The sequence below is a fragment of the Cervus canadensis genome, chromosome 14 (genome assembly GCF_019320065.1).
Source record: "Cervus canadensis isolate Bull #8, Minnesota chromosome 14, ASM1932006v1, whole genome shotgun sequence".
Taxonomy (NCBI): Eukaryota; Metazoa; Chordata; class Mammalia; order Artiodactyla; family Cervidae; genus Cervus; species Cervus canadensis.
Genome location: NC_057399.1, coordinates 39,859,709 through 39,880,309, shown reverse-complemented (window position 1 = coordinate 39,880,309; position 20,601 = coordinate 39,859,709). Strand labels below are relative to the sequence as shown.

The 20,601-nt window shown below is 35.6% G+C and overlaps 1 protein-coding gene across 1 annotated transcript; it reads right to left on the bottom strand.

Annotated features, from left to right (window-relative positions):
* Positions 1 to 4,219: 4,219 nt before the first annotated feature.
* On the bottom strand, positions 4,220 to 20,022 carry TYRP1 (tyrosinase related protein 1). Its single transcript, XM_043487354.1, has 8 exons — positions 19,927 to 20,022; positions 19,032 to 19,497; positions 17,310 to 17,632; positions 14,342 to 14,546; positions 11,094 to 11,261; positions 8,461 to 8,640; positions 5,359 to 5,505; positions 4,220 to 4,504 (listed from the first exon to the last, which is right to left on the bottom strand). The coding sequence occupies exons 2-8, from the start codon at positions 19,414 to 19,416 to the stop codon at positions 4,299 to 4,301; spliced, it is 1,614 nt and encodes a 537-aa protein (XP_043343289.1). The 5' UTR covers positions 19,417 to 19,497; positions 19,927 to 20,022; the 3' UTR covers positions 4,220 to 4,298.
* Between the last annotated feature and the right edge of the window lie 579 nt (positions 20,023 to 20,601).

Here is a 20,601-nt window from a genome sequence, read left to right as displayed (position 1 = left end):
AGAATTTGGGATGATATTCATTTCCAAATAAAAAAAGATTTCTATGTGGGATAAAGTCCAAAGATGTAGTAGCCATTTTACAGTACTGATAGTAAAAGTAAAAAGGTAAAACCTCCACATTAAAGGTGATGGAGAAAAATTATAAAGAGCCTGTCCTCCTGAAGGCATCATTGTGCTCTCTTACTTACCTTGGACTATCGTTCAAGCTTCCTAGTTGTGAGAAAATAATGCATTCCTAAAACAGTGCCTAGGTTTTGTCAGTCTCTTTCACTAGATCCCAAGCTCTGCGAGGCTATGAGCATTATGAAATTTGTTTATACTTGTAGCCTTAGATCAAGTCTTCTTTACTTCAGTACTATTGACATTTTGGACTGGATGTATATATTATTTTGACTGGATAATTTGATTTGTTTTGTGCATTGTTGGATGTTTAGTAGCACCCCTGGCCTATACCCACTAGGTGTCTGTGGCTCCCCAGCCCTCAGCTGCCTCCTGAGCGTAAATTGCTCACCAATTGAGCACCTTTGTCTCAGATGATGGGTTCAGTGCCCAGGATATAGTGGTCAATAGATACTGGCTGTATTAACAGCATTATGAATTCAATGGATGTGAGGATCAGTAGAATTGGTAGAATTCAAAGGTGAGTTCCAAGTGTCTGTCTTGGGCTAGTGATTGTATCATTGTATCACTTAAATGGACATGTTCCAGTTTGTCAATGTTCCTCTTAAACCATGGACTTTAAGTCAAATAAATATTCCAGATGTGACTCAGACACCACAGATTTCTGTTTCTGTACTAATGAAGCATAATACCATAGCACTTCCATAGTATTTCTTTCTTCTTTGTCAATCACATAGCACCTTTATTGGTTACATAGCATTATTGCCTTATATTGACCTTGAAAGTCACTAAACTCTCCTGTTAGTTTCTATCTTTTAATCCCATTTAATTTTTCGATTATGCTTTCAAAGTTCGAGACTTTGCATTATTCCTTTTAAATGTCATCTTTTACATTTCAAGCTCTGTTCTTGGTTTTTTTATATAAAATAAATTTAATATATTTAAATATTTTTTTTTTCTTTTTTAAAGTTCATATTATCTCTCTCTACCCAATTTGATCTTCCATTGGTTGGTTGCTTGTGTAACAATTTTGACTAGGAAATGGCAAAGAACAAAATACATGGTATTATTGGGTCTTTAAGGACTGAGCTCAGAACAGCTGTCTTATGACCAGTCCTTGGAACAGTTATTTTACTAGACAGATCTTTTCCTCTGCCTCCAATTTTAAAGATTATATGGAGAGGTAAGTGAGCACCACCTCTGAGATCTGCTTATATGAAAAAAGACAGAACATAACTTCAGAGGGGCACAAAAGTAATAGCTTTTCATTCTCGATTTTATAGGAAGGTTTAATCAGGCACTTTTACTCACTCTGTTTTGACTGTAAAGGTCAGTTCAGTTTGTGGCATTGGCATTCAGTGGCTGCTTATGCATCAGGAAACTGTGGATTTAAGTGATATGCAATGTACTTTCCAGTGAGTGCATTATAATTTCATTTACTATGTTTTATAAGTGAACTGGAGGACTGAAAACAATGGAAAATCTCCAAGATTGCAAAAAAGTATTATTTGTAATAAATAATACAGCATATTATAGGAAGAGTAGTGGTCACCTGATCAAGATAAATCCTAAGATCTTACAGAGCTGTAAATAAATAGAAATAAGTCCTTGAGTAAAAGAAAAATAAAGCAGCACATTTAGGGTAAAATTATCAAGATAATGGGTATAGTTCTCTTTTAAGAGTTAGGATTTCTTAGATTTAATGCTTATGTTTTGGGACAGATAGAATGAATTCCAAATTTATTAATATTGCACATATGACTGACTTTATTCCCAATTTATCTCTCTACTCCCCTCCATGAAAACTATGCTCCAACCACACTGACCTGCTTTATATTTCTGAATGTTCCATGTTCTTTCAAATTCCTGTGACTTTGCTCATGGTCTCACTTCCACATGGAATGCCTTTCTCTACTTTAATATCTGGCTTCTCTTGTGGCTCAGACAATAAAGAATCTGCCTGCAATACAGGAGATCTGGGTTCAATTTCTGGGTTGGGAAGATCCCCTGGAGAAGGGAATGACTACCCATTCTAGTGTTCTTGCCTGGAGAATTCTATGGACAGAGGAGCCTGACTGGCTGCAGTCCATGGGGTTGCAAAGAGTCGGACATGAATGAGCACCTAACATACACTCTAATGTTTGGCAAATTCATTGGTATTCTTAAGACCCAAGTCAAATATCATCTCAATGTATGTTCTTGACTTTCCCCTCCTCAAATCCATAGTGTGTGCTTAATACATGTCTATAAATGAGTACTCAATAAATCTCCAAAAATATGAAGTGAAGAATTCAGTTTCATTGATGTTTATATAAAATATTAATAAATCTTACATTATAAAATCATTTTCTGAAAAGCTTTGCATATATAATGTTTTAATAAGTCAAAATGTATTTGCAAGAACCAACTGAGTAATGCTCTTTGAAAGTTAGAACAATGCTATTATTATATACATTCTCTTTTGCTAACACATTTTGAATATCTTGTATACATAGCCTGAAGATTGTTTAATATAGGGAAACCCAATAACCAATCAGATGTATATAATTTTAGTCTTGTGTCTGTTTATTGAGATGGGAATGTCAGACTACCTATTTTCTATAGTGCCTGATTATTATTGATATAATTTCTTTTTAAAATTTCATTTTAATTAAAATGTTTGCCCTCTATAACTAGCCTATAAGAGCTCTTCATTGGGAATATAATTTTAGTAATACAAGATCAAAAAGAGGAAAAATATTTTGTTAAAAGATAGGAAGAAATTAACAAATGACATTCTCGCGGAATTGTACAATGAGGGACTTGTGAAGTAATATTTTTTTGAAAATATGTAGCAGGCTGCTAAATGAGAGACAGTGATATTTGAATTAAACACAATGAACTGATGTTACTTGTAGAGCACAATGATGCATTTTCTCTACCTTTGTGCCTCCTTGTGGGCCTCTGAGAGGAAGTGGGAGTTGAAACATGGATGGGTAGTTCTTTTGTCAGTGAATTGACAGATAGAAGAACACAGTTCAAGTACAGTCACCATTAACTTTCTTTTTACAAAGTAAAGCTTTTACCTCTCCAAAGTGTGACAAAGATTGTGATTTTGCTGTGGCCTTGAACCTTAAGAGGAAGATCAATTTTAAAAAGTTAATTAGGATCCCATTTATAATGTCACATGATTAATTTAAACTACAAATGTAGTTTCCTTTATATGTGTTGGGCACTGCCAAGGAATGGAAATGCATTTACATCTTAACATTGTAGAAATGCCAAGTCATTTTTTAAAAAGCTTTTATTGAAGTATAGTTTACTTACAGTGTTAGTTTCTGGTCTATAGCAAAGTGATTCAATTATATACATATATTATTTTTCATATTCTTTTCCATCATAGTTTATTATAGGATATTGAGTATAGTTCCCCATGCTATACAGTAGGACCTTGTTGTTTATCTGTTTTTTTATATGGTAGTTTGTGTCTGTTAATTGCAACTCCTAATTTATCCTTTCCCTATCCCCTTTCTGCTTTGGTGACCATAAGTTTGTTTTCTATGTCTGTGAGTCTGTTTCTGCTTCATAAATAAGTCCATTTGTGTCCTACTCATGTATTTTAATCAGTTTACTATTAATCATGGTTTTTCTTTACAATATAAACAAAGTAGAGCAACTTATTTAGATTGTCATTTTGTTGATCTTTAATATTTTAAAACATGCCCCAAATCTTCATCTTTGTTTAAATACCATGGAATTGGTATAACCTACCATTTTAAAGTGAAAGTTGCTCACTCATGTCTGACTCTTTGAGACCTCATGGACTGTAGTCCTTGGAATTCTCCAGGTCAGAATACTGGAGTGGGTAATCTTTCCCTTCTCCAGGGGATCTTCCCAACCCAGGGATTGAACCCAGGTCTCCTGCATTGCAGGCAGATTCTTTACCAGCTGAGCCACCAGGGAAACCCCCCCACCCCCCCGAACACTTTTTTTAAGTAGAACTGAAAAATAGAAACCATTTAAAAGATTGTGACTTTCCCCAGTTCTGGAAAATAATATCTGGAGATTGTAATTCCCATATGCACATGCACAAGGAAGGAAGTAACAGAGTAAAAGAAAATACAGTTAGTAACTCAACCTATTATTTTCTAAGCATGTGGTTTTATGATTTAGATGCATATGAGAATTTACACTTGTCATTAGACCACAGACTGATTAGGATTATGGATTCTTTCATATTCTTCAATGTAGTGTTGATACTGATCAGTAAGCAGAGGCTGATTTGCTTCATCCATGTGGCTTCTGGCACGAATCAAACAAGAAGCGCCTGCAAAAATGACCGCAACCAGTAATAAGGCAGCCACTACTGCCATGGTGACAATCTCAGAAATACTGAAACTCCGACCTGTTTGAAAATAAAATGAGAGCAAAAAATAAATAGTAAAATCATTGCCAAAATTGGATACCCTAAATGTAGGCATTGTTCCAGGCACTTGACAAAATCCTCGTATTTAATTTTTATTGGCCACATTGCCTTTTATAGCACCTGGCATCTTCAAAGCACTCCCCAATTTCTCATAATGACTGCATCCTATTGGGATAGTTATTATATCTGTTCTGAAGGTGAGGAGATGATGGCTCAGTGTTTAAATCACTTGCCCAAGGTCATTTGGTTAGTAGGCGGTGGAGCTGGTTTTGGAGCCCAGATCTTTCAGGATCCAAATCCTGTGCTCCTCCACTGTACCCCATTGCCTTGGTTAAGAAAAGGATTTAAAATTAAACCAGGAGATTTTCAATTTCACACCCTCTCAAAAAACAGCTCAGAGTGTCTCACTTCATCTCTTTTAAGATAAACACCTGGAAGCACATTCATGTGGTAGAAAAATAAGAGTATATTACACAGGGCATATTTTACAGAGCTAAGCTCAAAATTCATTCTCTGTGCTTCTAGGAAGGTGTTCTTTGGTAATTACTCTCATCCCGTCTTCGTTATTTGTAAAATGAGGATTTTAATACCTTCCTCAGAGGGTTGTAAGTATTAAATGAAATAGTGTGCTTTGGAACCAGCTCAACCAGGTCAGAATGGGGTCCCAACAAATTTTAAATTCATTCTCTTTATCCCCAAATAAAAATTCAAATGAAACTATTTAATCATAGTGAAAGCTGTGGGTTACTTTATCTCAGAAAACTGAGATTACTTTAAAGGTAACAAGTTTGATTTGGAAATTTCCACAGTAAAAGTACATTTTCAGTACTCACTTGGCCATTGAACTTCGTAAGTATAGCCCAGGTTGTCTGTAGCAGTAACAAACATTTCTATGTTGGTAACTGGAGGCCAAAATGGTACCATATTGTATTGTCTGTTATGTCCAATAGGGGCATTTTCCAGTGGAAATGTGGATATATCTAAAATATGTCAAAGACACCTTGTTAATAGACATAATCAGGTTGTATTAATATATTATTATGTTCTGAAGGTGACTTAAAATGTTCAAGGATAACAATAAAAGTTCTTTCATATTTTATACTGAATAACAACATAAAAAATTATGACAGCAGAATTGGGAATTGCATGAAGCAGAGCTCAAACGCTTTGAGTACAATAGTAACATGTCACCCAATAGAAAAAGAAAGTTTAAAAGTAAGAAAGTTTTAGTATTTTCTTATCTATGATAATCACTAGTTGTTTTACTTTTAAATTACAGAAACTATTTTCAGTGAAATTCATTAAACTTACTTTTCAAAGCTAAAGAAAGATTAAACCTGTAATTTGCTGTAGCATCATCTATTTAAATTTAGGAGGCAGTGTATCTGATGGAGGTTTGTCCTTGACTATGCATATTTCTGTTTAGTACTTTTCATTTTTTCTGTTTAATTAGAACAATAAATGTGAGCTTATTCCCTGGGTTCTTACTCTGTTATCAAAAAAGCATTTAACATTTTGAATCAAGGTCCTATAATACTATTTGTTTCTTGCCACCTTTCATCTTTCTACTTAAATACAAATCATAGGCATTTATGTTATTAGTGCGTTTTTGTTATCAGAGATAAGAGTGATGCTCTTTGTGGCAAAAAATCTTTCTTTATTGTTGTTGTTTATATTTATGTTGGTACAATTAACTGCTAAATGGGATGTCACAAAACCAGAATTGGAAGTGGATTTGGGCAAGACATTAGTGGGAATATGTTTAGAAGAGCTGAAATATGTGAGAAGGCTAGTTAAGTATTAGATTTTCTGATTGCAAGAAGTAATCATAGGACAGTCACTACAATCCTGTGAAGCATAGGAAAGTTTTTCAACATCTACTCTAAAGAAACATTGATCATAGAAATGGCAGATAATGTTTATATTTTTGTGACCTTAAATTTAATTACTTTAAAATTTAATGATTTCAAATGTACTCTGAATTAATGGTAATTAAGTATGTATCCATTAAAGTCTATTGTGTTCCTCCTCATGCCAGGCACTGACCTACGCACATGAGCTGTAGCATTGAACCAAAGACAGGATTCCTGACCTCAAAGCACTCATACTAATTACTTATTAAAGTTAGATATTAAAGCTAATAACTTAGATAATTTTTTAAGCTTCCTATTTTTTCTTTACTGAATCAGCCTCAACTCAGTTAAGTTTCAGCTGCATCAAAAAAAAAAAAAAAGGTATGTCCATTAAAATAAATGGAGGAAAAGAAGACTAATAAAAGTAACAATTGCATTGCAATGTTACTTCCCTATGTCAGATCCTTCCATGGCTCCCCATCTCTCAGAGTTAAATCCCATGCCTTTAAGGATCTGCTCCAGTGTTTCCTCTGACCTTGTCATCTCCCTCCACTTTTCATCCCCCTCCCTACTCTGCTCCAGCAACAGTGGCTCCTTTGTTCCTTTCTTAGGACCATCTTTCTTTATCTATTTACACAGTCCTCCCTATCCCCTTTCCTAATATTACTTGTCTACAAAGAGACTCTCCCCCATACACTGTATCTATTTACATATGCTTGTTGTCAGCTTATACATTGCTATCTAGTTATCAGAAGTACAGGTCTAATAAAAATATGTTTTGTTCATCCATAAACCTATTAATTCGAGTTAATTGTTATTAAAATAAAAGTAGTGTAACAAAACATGCATAAACTGATAGTTGTAAATATAAAAAGAGAAGGATGTTTTCATAATAAATAAATGGACTGCTTTGGAAAGATTTATTAAGAATGAATGGCTATAACACTGCTATAGAATTAGGAGTGGGCAACTGTGACTATGAAGGGTTAGGGAAACATTATGGAAATTTTAGGATAATACTGTACTCAGCATCACAAGGGTTGTGGATTTCTTGTTTCACTTTAAAGAAACAGACAATGCAAATTATAGATAATTCATTATGGTTGCATGTATGTATATAAATACACATGAAAAATCAGGTGGAACTCTAATCAGTGACTTCACAGAAGATTAATAAGTAGATAAATATATTTAGGCTATTTGTTTCTTAAATGGTTTTCAGTTGAAACAAACTCTTTTGACCAACTCATCAATTAATAGTCCAAATCAGGTTAGATTAGAATCTACTACTGTATTTTCTCTCTCATAAGCACATACACACACACACACACATGAGCAACAGAAGTAAGAGGTGGCTGAATGAATAAATCAATCAGTAGATAATCTCCAGTATTATGTATATGTCCTTGATGAGATAAAGGTACATGAGCCAAAATTTAGAACACTTTTAAATGTGAAAATTTATGATGTTTTAACCAGTAAAAGCACATTCATAGTTTGAATAGTAATATAACCCTCTCAGCTGAGTGAAGAGAAAGTAGCCTCTAAATAGCATTTTAAAGAATGCATTAAAGTGAACTTAAAAGAGATGTTCTATGGTGTGATATAAAAACCAGCATTAACTTTTCAAGTTGAATAAAATTTCCATTTGTGAGAGGCTGTAAAGTAATAAAAATCAGAACTGTGGTTTATGAGTATAATTTTTCGGTCTTTGGGGTATCAAAGAAGAGCTCTTTCAGGTTTTCACATCCATATGAAAAGCAATGAGGATGTTCATTGGAAGATATGAGAAGGAAAAATTGGGGAAACATGGTAGTCATCTTTACATGGTAAAGAGGTGAAGGATTAGTTTTTAGTCTTAGTGAATGTTAATAAGTCATCTTTTTATTACTATACTGAGAGACTTCTTATCTGCCTTTTCAGAGTGGTTTAAAATATTTGGAAATAGCTAAATATTAGAACTATTTTATCCTATTGTAAAGTGTAGTTTAAATGTGTCAAGTTCTTAGCCTAAAGTGATAACTATGCCATCTCAACAGTCTTGTTTGCTGAGTTTGCAAAAAGCATATGAAAGAGTCTCACCAGCATTGTATCGCCTCAGCCATTCATCAAATACTGCATCAGTGAATGTATGTAGGAGGACAAAAATAGGATCATTGGGAGATAAATGAGTTTGTCCCCCTGTTCCATTCAGGAATAGATGAGCCAAATTGTGAAGGCTTCGCACAGCAGGGTCATACCTTCCTGTGGGTTCACTGTAACCTAGATATAAAAATAAAGATGAGAATAATAAAATCCATTATAAATATCTGACTTTTTAAGTCCAATGCAGTAATTATATTGGGAAACAATTTTTCCTGAGCTTGTCAGGCCAATTTTTACCTTAGTGTAATAGCACTGCTTCTCTGAACCTATGGGTGGTGACATTTGTTTGCTGTAGTAAGAGCTAGGTTAGTTTGAAGCTAGTGGCATGACATTCTAAGTGTAGCCTCTAGGTTAAAAATAGTGACCTGCAAAGGATACCAGTCAAAATATATAGAGCACTCTATTTTGACAAGTCTAACATTGGTCTACATGGAGATAAAGACAGTGGAAATCTCTAGCTTCTATAAAAACTGCTGATACAATTGGGAGAACACTGCTCTGATTGCCCTGAACCTAAATTGCCAGATGTTACTTTAGTCTCCTGCCTTACTTCTTCAGACTGTCAGCATGTATATTTTTAGAAAATTATTTCTGTGGAGAAGTTAGAATTTCTCAGAGCTTTTTTTTATCATCTCTGTACTAGTTTTAAATATCTGAAAAGACTGCTGTCAAAACATTTATAGAACTTTTGAGAATGCTCTCTATTCTATATATATACACACACACATTTATATATTTATATCTTCTCCAAAAACATTTCCATATTATACACTACATATATTTCATGTATGTTTCATTTATGTGCATGTATGCTCAGTTGCATCCAACTCTTTGAGACCCCCATGGATGGTAGCCTTCCAGGTTCCTCTGTCCATGGGATTGTCCAGGCAAACATACTGGAGTGGCTTGCCATTTTCTTCTTGAGGGAATCTTCCTGACCTAGGAATTAAACCTGCGCCTCCCACATCTCCTGTGTTGGCAGGCAGATTCTTTACCACTGCACCACCTGGGAAGCCGTGCGTTATACATATCCCCATTTACATATAACCCACATATTATATACCTATTACATATAATATATACATTTCTCATGTAGTATATATGTCATGTATAACACATATACTTCCCATATGTACTCTCATCACATATTGTTCATGTAAGTATATTAGGGAGAAGACACGGATAGATCACAAACAAAAGTAGGGAGTCTCTGACGTGGGATGGAGTTATAAGTGTGTAGCTAGCTTGAAGACCAGAGGTGGGAGAGCAGGGTATGCCTGTATATTATAAAAGCAATATTAGAATTTGAAATGCGTTAACTCAGTAGAGTAATTATAACTACTCATTCATTTATTCATTATTCTTTTTTATATGTTTATTCCATTATTTTTTAACTTATAAAACATTTAAAGATTGCTTACATTGTACATGTTAGGCGCTAACCTTTTTGTACATTCTGTCTGGAAATCAGTATAATTTGTCTTTTGATTGGGCATCAATAAAATACACTCTTATATTCTTACATTCTTTACAGAATCACTACTTACAGCATTAGTTTATGAATACCAGCTTAGTCAAAATATGGTGATTATTGGGGAACTCCAAGTCAGTGTATTCATATGTAGTTATTAAAATTAACATAAATATAGGAAAGAATGGCACCTAATTTTGATGATAAAAAGGGAGATAATTGAAATTAATTATCAGATTTATATATCAAGTATCTTAGATCAAGGGAAAGAGAGATCTATTCCCTTTTTCGGTTGGAGGGGAGGGTGGTCTAACATGTACAATACTGTATTTAAGGTAAAATTTGACAAGAACAAGTTTATAATAAAGTTAAACCTGATTCTGTTCTTTTAAGACTTTAATGTGTCATGAATAATTTAGAGGTGTAAAAGTTTTTTATAAAATAATTATAAATGACATAAAATTTTTAGAGGACTTAGAAATTTTTGATTTGAATCTGTGCTCTGTTACTAACTAGCTGGATATCTTTTCACTTCTTTGGACTTGATCTCTCAACTTTAAAATACTTGAATTATTTAAAGAAAATCAAATTAAATATCTCTAGATGTTAGTTTGATTTTTTATAGATCTTAAAAAAACTTTCAGGATGATACCTCAATAATATGTACGCCCAAAGCAGACTTTTTATTTGATGTCAACTACTGGATGTTCAGGATTTTTTTTAAGAAAAAAATTAATATCTCCAAGTCTTGAATATTATTTGCCTACACTAGAATTTGATACAGTTATACCCATATTGGCCAGCCAACTAACAGAAATTTGAGTTTAAATACCTTTTAGGTATTTTAAGAAAATGGAGGATCCTTTCCAAGGGATTCTCCTGTGATAAAAAGAGTTTCAGGGCCTACACTTTTCTTTAAGAAAGTTCTTCTATTGAGCAGAGGACTCTGACTATATCATGATAGGCAGCCCTATTCACATAAACTCACAGGATCCATACAGCATTCAAAGGTTTTTTTTTTTAAAGAGATTTAGTTTGAACACTTGAATTTTTCCGGTGACAACTAGATCGATTCAGAGCACCGGTTTTGTTTACTTGCCTTCCACTGTGTTTCGGAAGCTGTTTGTAGAGTTAGAATAAAAAGGAGGGGTGTCAAATGAACCAACTTCCAAGCACTGAGCGACATCCTGTGGTTCAGGAAGACGTTGCACCATTGGTCTGGCCACGTTTCCAGCAGGGTTCCTCTTAATTGGCCCACCCTCAGTGCCTGGGAAAAAGATGGAGTATGTGAACACGTATAGAATATTTAGAGATCTTAGCTTTCCTTATTAAACTTGTATACATGGGGTCTTGAACGCAGAAAGACAGGTTTTCCTTTGTAGAAGAGAAAAAAATTTTAATGCATATTCTGTGGTATTAAAGTGATAAAACCTAGGTTATCATGTCCAACTTCTGTGAATAGGGAAAATATGTGATACACAGAATCATCTGAAGAAAAAGATGATCGTAAAAACAGAGGTCCTTGTATTCGTTAAATCAGTATAATGTTATTAGCATATCAGTATATGTTAAATCTCTTTTTTCAAGAGAACACATTAAAACAGAAGTTCCGTGGAAGATTAAATTTTGTGAATATAATCTCATAAACCAAAATTCTACACTGAAATCCATATTTCACACTTACATGGAATTTTGGTCTTGAATGTTGTTTGTTTCAAGCTTTTAAAGAAATAATGTTAAAACAACCTTAACTCTCTTTGGGAAGTGATCTATATTTCAATCAACACATACTTTTCAGCAATTAATGTGAAAAATAAAAGTTTTGAAGGTCAGTAAGATAAACAGGTAAACAAAGGGCTGCTATACCAGGGATAATATATATCCCTAGGAATATAAAGATGCCTTTGGGGAGACAGGCAGGGAGAGAAAGAAATAGGGAAAGGAGGGAGGGAGGGAAGGAGAGAGAGAAAAAAAAAAGAGAGAGAATTCTAATTCTTCCCAATTGGGCAGCTTCAGGAAGATTTCATTGGGTAGACAGATTTGCAAAGAGTCCTGAAGATCTGAGGAAAATTGCCAGAGGTGAAATAAGAAAAAATGTACAAGTCAAGCATTTTTAAGCAGAGATAATAATAAAGGATGACAGGCTTTTTTCTGTGCATAATATAAGCCCCATCAGAGCACAAACTGTTCTTGATCACCAGTATGTCCTCCAGTTTTGATCGTATGTCCTCCAGTTTTGATCCAGTAGATGGCACATAATTGAAGCTAAATAGTTGTTTGGTGTATGTTGACTTATGAAAAGATAAGGTTGATTTGTATGAGAGAGCCTGTTAGGTGAACAGCTAGCCTGGAGTAAGTGGCAATGGAAGAGGGTAGTCGATGACAGGAAATATAGGAAGTTAGACCAGAACTATTTTATTTATTAGGCCCATGAAAGAAAAAAGGAAAAATAACATTTTATTGAACACCCATTAATGTGTCTGATATGATGCCAAATGCTTTGATAAAATATCTAATCCTCACGATAATTCTTTCCTCCCTCTACTTTTCTTCTCTGATAAAATTATCTATCCCTGTGGTTTCACTGATCATCTTTGACAGGACATGTATACATGTACATCTTTAGAGCGAAGCTTCCATGCTTATGTTCTCATATGCTTTCTAGACAGTCTCTCTCCTTTTACTACGAATGCACCAAACTCGGTACACTAAAGTTATTTTGGAGAAGGAAATGGCAACCCACTCCAGTATTCTTGCCTGGAGAATCCCATGGACTGTAGCCTGTCAGGCTCCTCTGTCCATGGGGTCATAAGAGTTGGACATGACTTAGTGACTAAATAACCACCAAAGAGTTATTTATTACCACCTAATATTCTTCTAGCCACTAAACTATCCAGCCACTAAACTATTTTTGATTCATCATATGAAAGACATGCTCTTTTTCTTTTTTTTTTTTCAGAAACAAAGGATAATTTATTACTCACAGGATAATGTCATTTTTTATGCCAGTTCCCTAAGAACTAAGTCCCACAGAGCAACCATATGAAGTTTCAATGTTTGTGTTTTCTGTAGTGGTTTTTTTTTTTTGTTTTGTTTTTTGTTTTTTTTGTTTTTTTTTTTTTAATTTTTTTATTAGTTGGAGGCTCAAATCTACTTTCTACTTCAGACACTCTGAACTTTTCATTCATTCCTGCATGGGAATCCCACAGGACTCTAATCCATAATAAGTTACTAGGTGCAATGACAGAAGTTGTCCATGTGCAAGCAAATTAAAAAAAAAAAAGTCACAGGGAGAGATGAATGTTTTGGTACCTAAATATACACCAATCCTCAATTTCATCTCATTTCACCAAACAAAAATTCTAATTTTATACTTATATAGAATAAAGATTTATATATGGTTACTTCTCTTATTCCTATATGCAGCTAAATAATCTAACGGTAAAAAATCTACTTAATTTTGTTGTTCTATTTAAAATATTCTAAGTTTACAATGTAATTTAATATTTGGTGCTTAAAAATATGTGCAGAATAAATGTTATGAGTACAATCATGAAAAAATAAATTTCAATAATTCTAGTTTTTATATGGAAGAACAAAAGTTCAAAATATTTAGACATGTCTGAAGAAGAAAAACAAAGTGAGATAGAAAGACTCTGATGATTAAGACCTTGTGTTAATATTAAGGGAGATGATAAAAATAAGATCCAAGGAAGAGAACAGACAGCTTCACAGGAACTGTTCCATAAAGACAGAAACATGACCTATGGCAGAGGGCATTCAGACCACTGGGGAAGGGACATTAGGACAGTTAGTTAAGCATTCTCTTTGTTAATCTAGCCAGAAGGTTGGAAATCAAAGTGACATAATAGTAAAAATAATATAATAACAAAACAATAGTAACCCTTATACAACAATTATTGTTATTAAATGTATATTTTTTACTCCCAAGGTACTTCCAACTCTTTCTGCAGATTTCACATTTCCTAGGGACACATTTTCTGTGAAATTCCAGCAGAAGACACATGACCACAAAGCAGCGCTGCGCTTACTAAGAGGATTAACTAGTACAAGTAGACATTTCCCAAATAAGAAAGCAAGCAATGCACCAACCAAGTTGTTCAGAAAAAGCAATGGAAAAATGTATAGGCACTTTCTTTTTTCCCTGGAGCACCCCAGATTGCCTGGACTATCCTAGGTACTTAGTGAATATCTGTACATCCATTCTCTGTAATAAAAGTGAACTTTAGTCTGAAGTCCTTAATAGAATGAAGGGCCTTCTGGCAGCACATTTAATCTCTTTATCTAATAGGGAATTCCAAATCCTAGTTGTCATTTGGAACTTACTGTTGCAAAGAGTTCCCAGGGTATCATAATCTTCCAAGGATTCGCAGACTACTCGCCATTGAGAAAAGACGGAGTTCGGGCTTATAAGAGTGGAATCAAAGTTGCTTCTTGCTCCCATCAAGTCATCGGTGCAAATGTCGCAGGTGTTCTTCCCAGTGGCAAAATTCCAGTAAGGGAGGGAGAAAGAAGGATCCTGCAACAATTCCTGGATCACAGAAACTCTGTTAGCATTCTCAGCTTTTGTTTAAAATTCTCCCTATCTTGGTTTACTCCCTGGCAGTCTGCTACTATTAGTTTTCTCAGCTACTTGGGAACCAGTTAGTGTCAGTGGTGTCTGCAGGGCTAGCAGGCTTAGATACCTTATTTAACAAAGCTCCTGATTTACACAAGAAGTCACTTAGGCACTAGAGGGAGTGAAACTCAATTCATTACACAGAAGTTTCTGCAAATGCTTTGGAGAGTTGTCTCTTCTTTTTCAGGCATGTTGGTTATACTAGAAATTATCAACAATAACTTCTACTCTTTGACATTTTCACTTCCTTCCGTTTTTCCTATCTCTAATTGAAGCATTAGGAACTCTTGTCTGGAGCTAGATCCAGCCTTGAAATATATTATGTGAAGCAGTGCTTTTTATTTCATTTCTGTTTTTTAATTTAATTGAGTCGACTTTAGGCATTAGATTCTATTTTGGCCACACACTACAGAGGCTTCTTTCAAATTAGCCTTATCTGCCTGGTGTTTTACTTAGAGACCTCTGCTTCAGAATCTAAACTATGAAGACTCAGGCCTTTGCCAGAAACCAATATAGACAGGAAATGCTTAACAGAAGCTGAATATTTTTCTGAGCATGCTGTTCTTTAGCTCAGGGACCTAGTTCCCATTTAGAGCTGATCTCAACAAATAAAAAAATGCTGGACTCAAGATCACATCCTTATTCTATTGGGTTCCTTTAAAGATATATTTATTGTACTTATTATTTCTCATTCCTTTAGGCCTTTGGGGAACTATATTTAGAGTGTGGGATAAATGTAGGGATTGGCATTGTTTAATCTCACCTTGCAAACATTTAGCACTTTTCTGCTTTTTTACTCTTAAACCCTTTCTAGGAAGCATTTCCTTGTCCTTGGGGTATTTTAGAGGGTCAAAAGCCTTCCAGTGCATCCCTCGTTATTGATCTCCAGGGCTTTAGAGGCCTTGTTGAGCAGTCATTGTTCTGGTTCACAAAGATTAGTGACAGCTTCTAAGGGATCATTAAGAGTCAGTTTGTGGTTCAGCAACTGGCATTTGGGAGCTGGAGCATATTCATGTGGCATTTCAACTGTGCATTACATTTAGATTATAATTTGTTGGATCCCTTGTGCAGTTGGGTTTTAAAAATGTAAGTCATAGAGGTTGAAGTTTACACAGGCACAATCGAAGCTTTTAGATACTTTCCACCTGCCCTTTCATTTTGATGCACTCGTGGGAAAATGACTTGAAGGCGAGAAGATCTGGAGTTGATTACAAATGACAGATTTATCTACTCATAATCTACTAAATGTCTTATGTGAAATCAGAGCTATAAAATATGAAGTTCAGAGTAGCAGCTGAGTTCATTTAATCACTCTCAAACTGCATACGGATGGGCTACGTACATGTGAATATTTTTTTCTGTATTTTAGTGCTTTAAATCTCTCCCTTCTAACCATTTATTTTCTTGGATAATGCTGGGCATAAGCGTCCTGCAAATCAATACTTGAGTCTGCCCTCAGATATTTTTTCCTGCCCTCCGATATTTTTAGATTTTAATTTGTGAGGAGGGAATCATTGCTCTTATTTCACCTAGAAAACAAATTCAACTTGTCGATTTCCTAGTTGAGCTCTAAGACTATTTAAAGGGGTTAAGAATTAGTTTGTAATTGACAGTAGTAAACTATTATATATGAAATGGATAAAAACAGAGTCCTACTGTGTAGCACAGAGAACTATATTCAATACCCCACAATAAACCATAATGGAAAAAATATAAAAAAGAGCATAGATATGTTGGTCAAAACATTTGTGTGGGTTTGTCCATAACATCTTACTGAAAACCCCAAACAAAATTTTTGGCCAAACCAATATGACTGAATCATGTTGCTGTACGGCAGAAATTAATACAATGTTGTAAATCAGCTGTACTTCAATAATGAAAAAAATTTAAATTCATTTGAAAATGACAATACTTTTCTTAAAATAGTACAAATAGTAAAAGAGACAATAAGAAAGTATCTTAACAGCTACTTTAATGTGATTTTAGTTTATCTGATTAAAAATAAACTTTAAATAACTGTTTAGGTTCACTTCATGCTAAAAAAGCCAATGTCTTTAGATTAAAATGATGTCTGACCTAGTGGATATTGTTAGTAGGTTTCTGCTATAAAGCCTCAAAGTGGTAGAGAACATGGAAACACAGGAGTTCAATTAGAATATGCCAATTTAAGTGAAAAGTATTATTTTTGTAGTTTAAACCCTGTATATATCATATCATACAATATCATCAACTTATAAAATGAGCTATACATTTGGAACTTGGAAGACTGAAAAGTCTCATGCACTTTCCTCATTCAAACCAGGAGGGGCTATTGGTTTACATTTCAGAAGGGAGACAGATCAAATGAGAGTCCTATATTGCAAACTGTATGAGGGTCATTTTTTCAATGACAGAGCTGTAGACTATGTCCAGTGCTTTAATTCACACCTACAAATACTTCATTTGGCTTCCTGACCATTGATGTGACTTTCTTTTCACCTCGCAAAGGATAAAGATTAATTAATAAGGAAGTGATTAGCATAGGGAGAGACTTAACAGAACGCCAAAGGCGGGTTAATAACGTGAAATCGCTTTGTCATCACCTGTTTTGATCATTCGGGACACAGTGAGTGAATGACTTACAAACAAAGTGCCCTGCTTGTAAAGGACGTGAATGTGGCCGTGCCTCATGCGTACCTGCATGTCTCTCTCCAACTGCAGCAGGTGGTACCTATGCCATGTGAGGAATGCTGGTCCCTCATGAGAGAAATCCACTTCTCCAAAGCTTTCCTGTCCTGCTCCCAGGAACGTCTTTTTGACTGAGTAGTAATGTGTCCAAACAAAGTAATTATAAATGGAAATGTTCTCAAACTGCGGTGTGTTGCCATCTGGCCCGAATATTTCTTCTGACCTCCTGGTGGCAATGACAAAGTGAGGGTGAGTGGTGCGCTTTGCCATATCCAGAGCCCGGAGAAAGCGGTTCTTTTCTTCTGTGCTTAAGTCCAGTAGGTTTCTCCTGACTTTAGGGACACAAAATTCAAATGTGAAAACATCTGCCATGTGAGCATGGATAGAGAATACTCAATCATCTTGGAACCCCATGTCCCACTTACCCCTGAATGATAATTTGCATTTGTGTTCACATCATTTTATACTTTAAAAAATATCCTTTGTTAAAATACCTTCTTCATGTCTGCTTTCTCTCTCTGATCTCCTCCCTCTTTCTCCAACTTACTCTACGCAGAGTAAGAGCTTTCTTTAATCTTACCAAGGACTTGATGATTCTGTGATCTTGTTGTAGATTTCTGCTCACTATTTGCATATTTCTTGTAATTTTCTACCTTTTAATACCATACATTTTGCAAAAACATAGTATGTGGTTTAGCATAGTGGTTAGGACCAGAGTCTAATTCTGTTACTTGGCATATATTTCTCTAAGCATCAGTTTTTCATCTGTAAAGTAAGTGTAGAAATACCTGCTCTATAGAGTTGTAATGATTAAAGAGGACACACATAAAAAGCACTTGGACCAGAGCCTGGTTCATAATAAAGACTCACCACAGACATAGAGGACAAATTTATGACTCCCAAAGGAGTAGGTGGGAGGGATAAATTAGGAGTCTGGGACTAACATGTACACACTACTATATATGAAATAGATAACCAACAAATATATACTGTATAGTCTGGGGAGCCTTACTCAATCTTTTCTAATAATCTATAAGGGAAAAATCTGAAAGAAATAGATATGTATAACTGAATCACTTTGCATTCCACCTGAAACTAACACAATAATGTAAATTTAAAACAGAAAGCTCAGTAAGGGTTCTGTGAAACTCTTGGTCTCATGTTTGGCACAAATAGAACAATCCAGTATTGCCGGCTGCTACTATTTAAATCTCTGTCATTTATTGTTGTTTAGGCTGCAGGCCAGGCTCACCCTTGTAGAATGGCTGAACTTGACCATCAGAGTGGGAAACGTGTTTGTGGTCAGCAAGGGCTGTGCAAGAAGCTTATGGATTAGAGCTGGACAGATCTCAGTGTGAGCCCCAGGTTTCCCACATACCAGTTACATGGAGTTGACCACTCTGGGCTCCAATATGTATTTACAATTAACCTAACTACCTTGCAAAGTTACTGAAAGGTCTAGTCATAAATATCTAGCATTGTTCCTGTTATAAAGGCATCACTCAACAAATCTTTTGAAAGGAAATGTTATTAGTTAGAAGACCTGAGCTTCAACTTCAACTCCTTAAATACATTTCTTAGCTTCCCTAAGCCTGTTTCCTTAGCTATGAAAAGTAAGGCTTAAGCTTTACGGTTTCTAGGAGTTCTTAAACCTCAACTGATTCAAAGGTCTACAATATTAAATGTGTTGAGTTCCATGCAGGACTGTGCATCCGTTCAGTTTCCACTTACCTGTGAGAACACTCTGGTCACAGGCAGCCCCTCCCCAGCCAGGGCGGCAGGTTCCACAGTTGTGTCCTGAGAAATTGCCATTGCAGCGGCATGTCCTGTTGAAGAAGCGTGTGGGCCAGCCCTCTCGGTCATCTCTGCCGTCGTGCGGGTACTGGGGGCTGTGAGGCCGGGAGTCGGCTATCACCACCTCACATCTGCCCCTCCCTGATGAGAGACCGCAGCGGTCAGACCCGGGCCCAGACAGTGGGGACAGGTCTGGGCAGCACACGCCATTCCTCAAAGCCTCCATGGTGGTGCACTCTCTTGGGAACTGAGCCCAGGCCTGCTGGAAGAAAAGCAGGACCAGGAACGTGTAACCCAGAGAGAGGAGTGTAGGAGATTTCATTCTGCTTGAAGCAAGTATCCAGGACCGCTTCTGGTTTGCAGCCCTTTGTGTAGAGACCGAGGCACGTAGATAAAAATCAAGCTGAAAAGAAAATAGCAAAATGAAATTATGCAAGTTTTTTTGTACCATTATAAATGGCATGAGGCCCTTCCCAACACACCTTCAAAATGCTTTTCATGTCTGTAAGATGACACTACAAACATGATAAAAATAGTAATTTACCTTTAAAAATTTGACAGGTATAGTATCTATGTAATTAAATCCCCAGTCCTAGTCATTTAATTTTCTTCATTTTAATTTCTATTTATATAAAAAGTACTTCTCATGGATGTCATTTATCAAAAATATTCATTAACAGATCAGCACCATTAATTACATTTACCCATGGAGCTGAAAGAAGAATTGGGGGCAGATTTCTAGCAAGTTAGTTTCCAAGACTTCAAGTCCCCCATATTCTGATGGAGTTTTGGTGGGAATCCACCCACTCCCTATAGAGTTTCTCTCCAGTACCTTGAACTCCTGAAGGCATTCTCTGCTGAACCTCGCTTAGAGCTGGGTGTTTTATATTTGCTTGTTCCCTGATGTCAGAACTTTTAATTGCTTGTGGGTTTTCTGTCTGATAGCTAATCCCAAATCAGTGCACCCCAACTGGGAGGGGCCAGTCCTCTTTTCTACCCTTTACTAATCCTTTTTCACTTCAGTGAGTTTTTCTGCCCTTTAAGTATTTGGATAGCACATGATTGCCTTCCCACTGATTTCCTTGTGATGCTTAAAGTTTTAAGAAAAGGTCAGAGCCATGAATTTGGAATACAAATCAGAGAAATTAGAGAGCTTTTGTTTTCATTGCAGAGAACTTTATTTTTTCCTTTGGCAATGTATCTTTAAAGGATGAAATGAGATTATTTACCTCTTTCTTAGTGATAAAGGGCTAGGCTAGTGTTTCTACCTGATGGTAGCTTTTGATTGTGTTTCATCTTACAAACAGATACTGCTGTTTTTAACGTGTCCAGAGAGAATAATTGTAGTAGAAAAAGCATCAGGTACAATTGCAACAACTCACTTGCCATTGCCTGCTGACATTGACACTTGGGTACTCCAACTCCCTTACCTTCAATAGGTGGGTGTTCATCTCCATCTCTGTGGCAAAGGATCCCAGGGTCACTGCTACATGTAATGTTTAGAAAA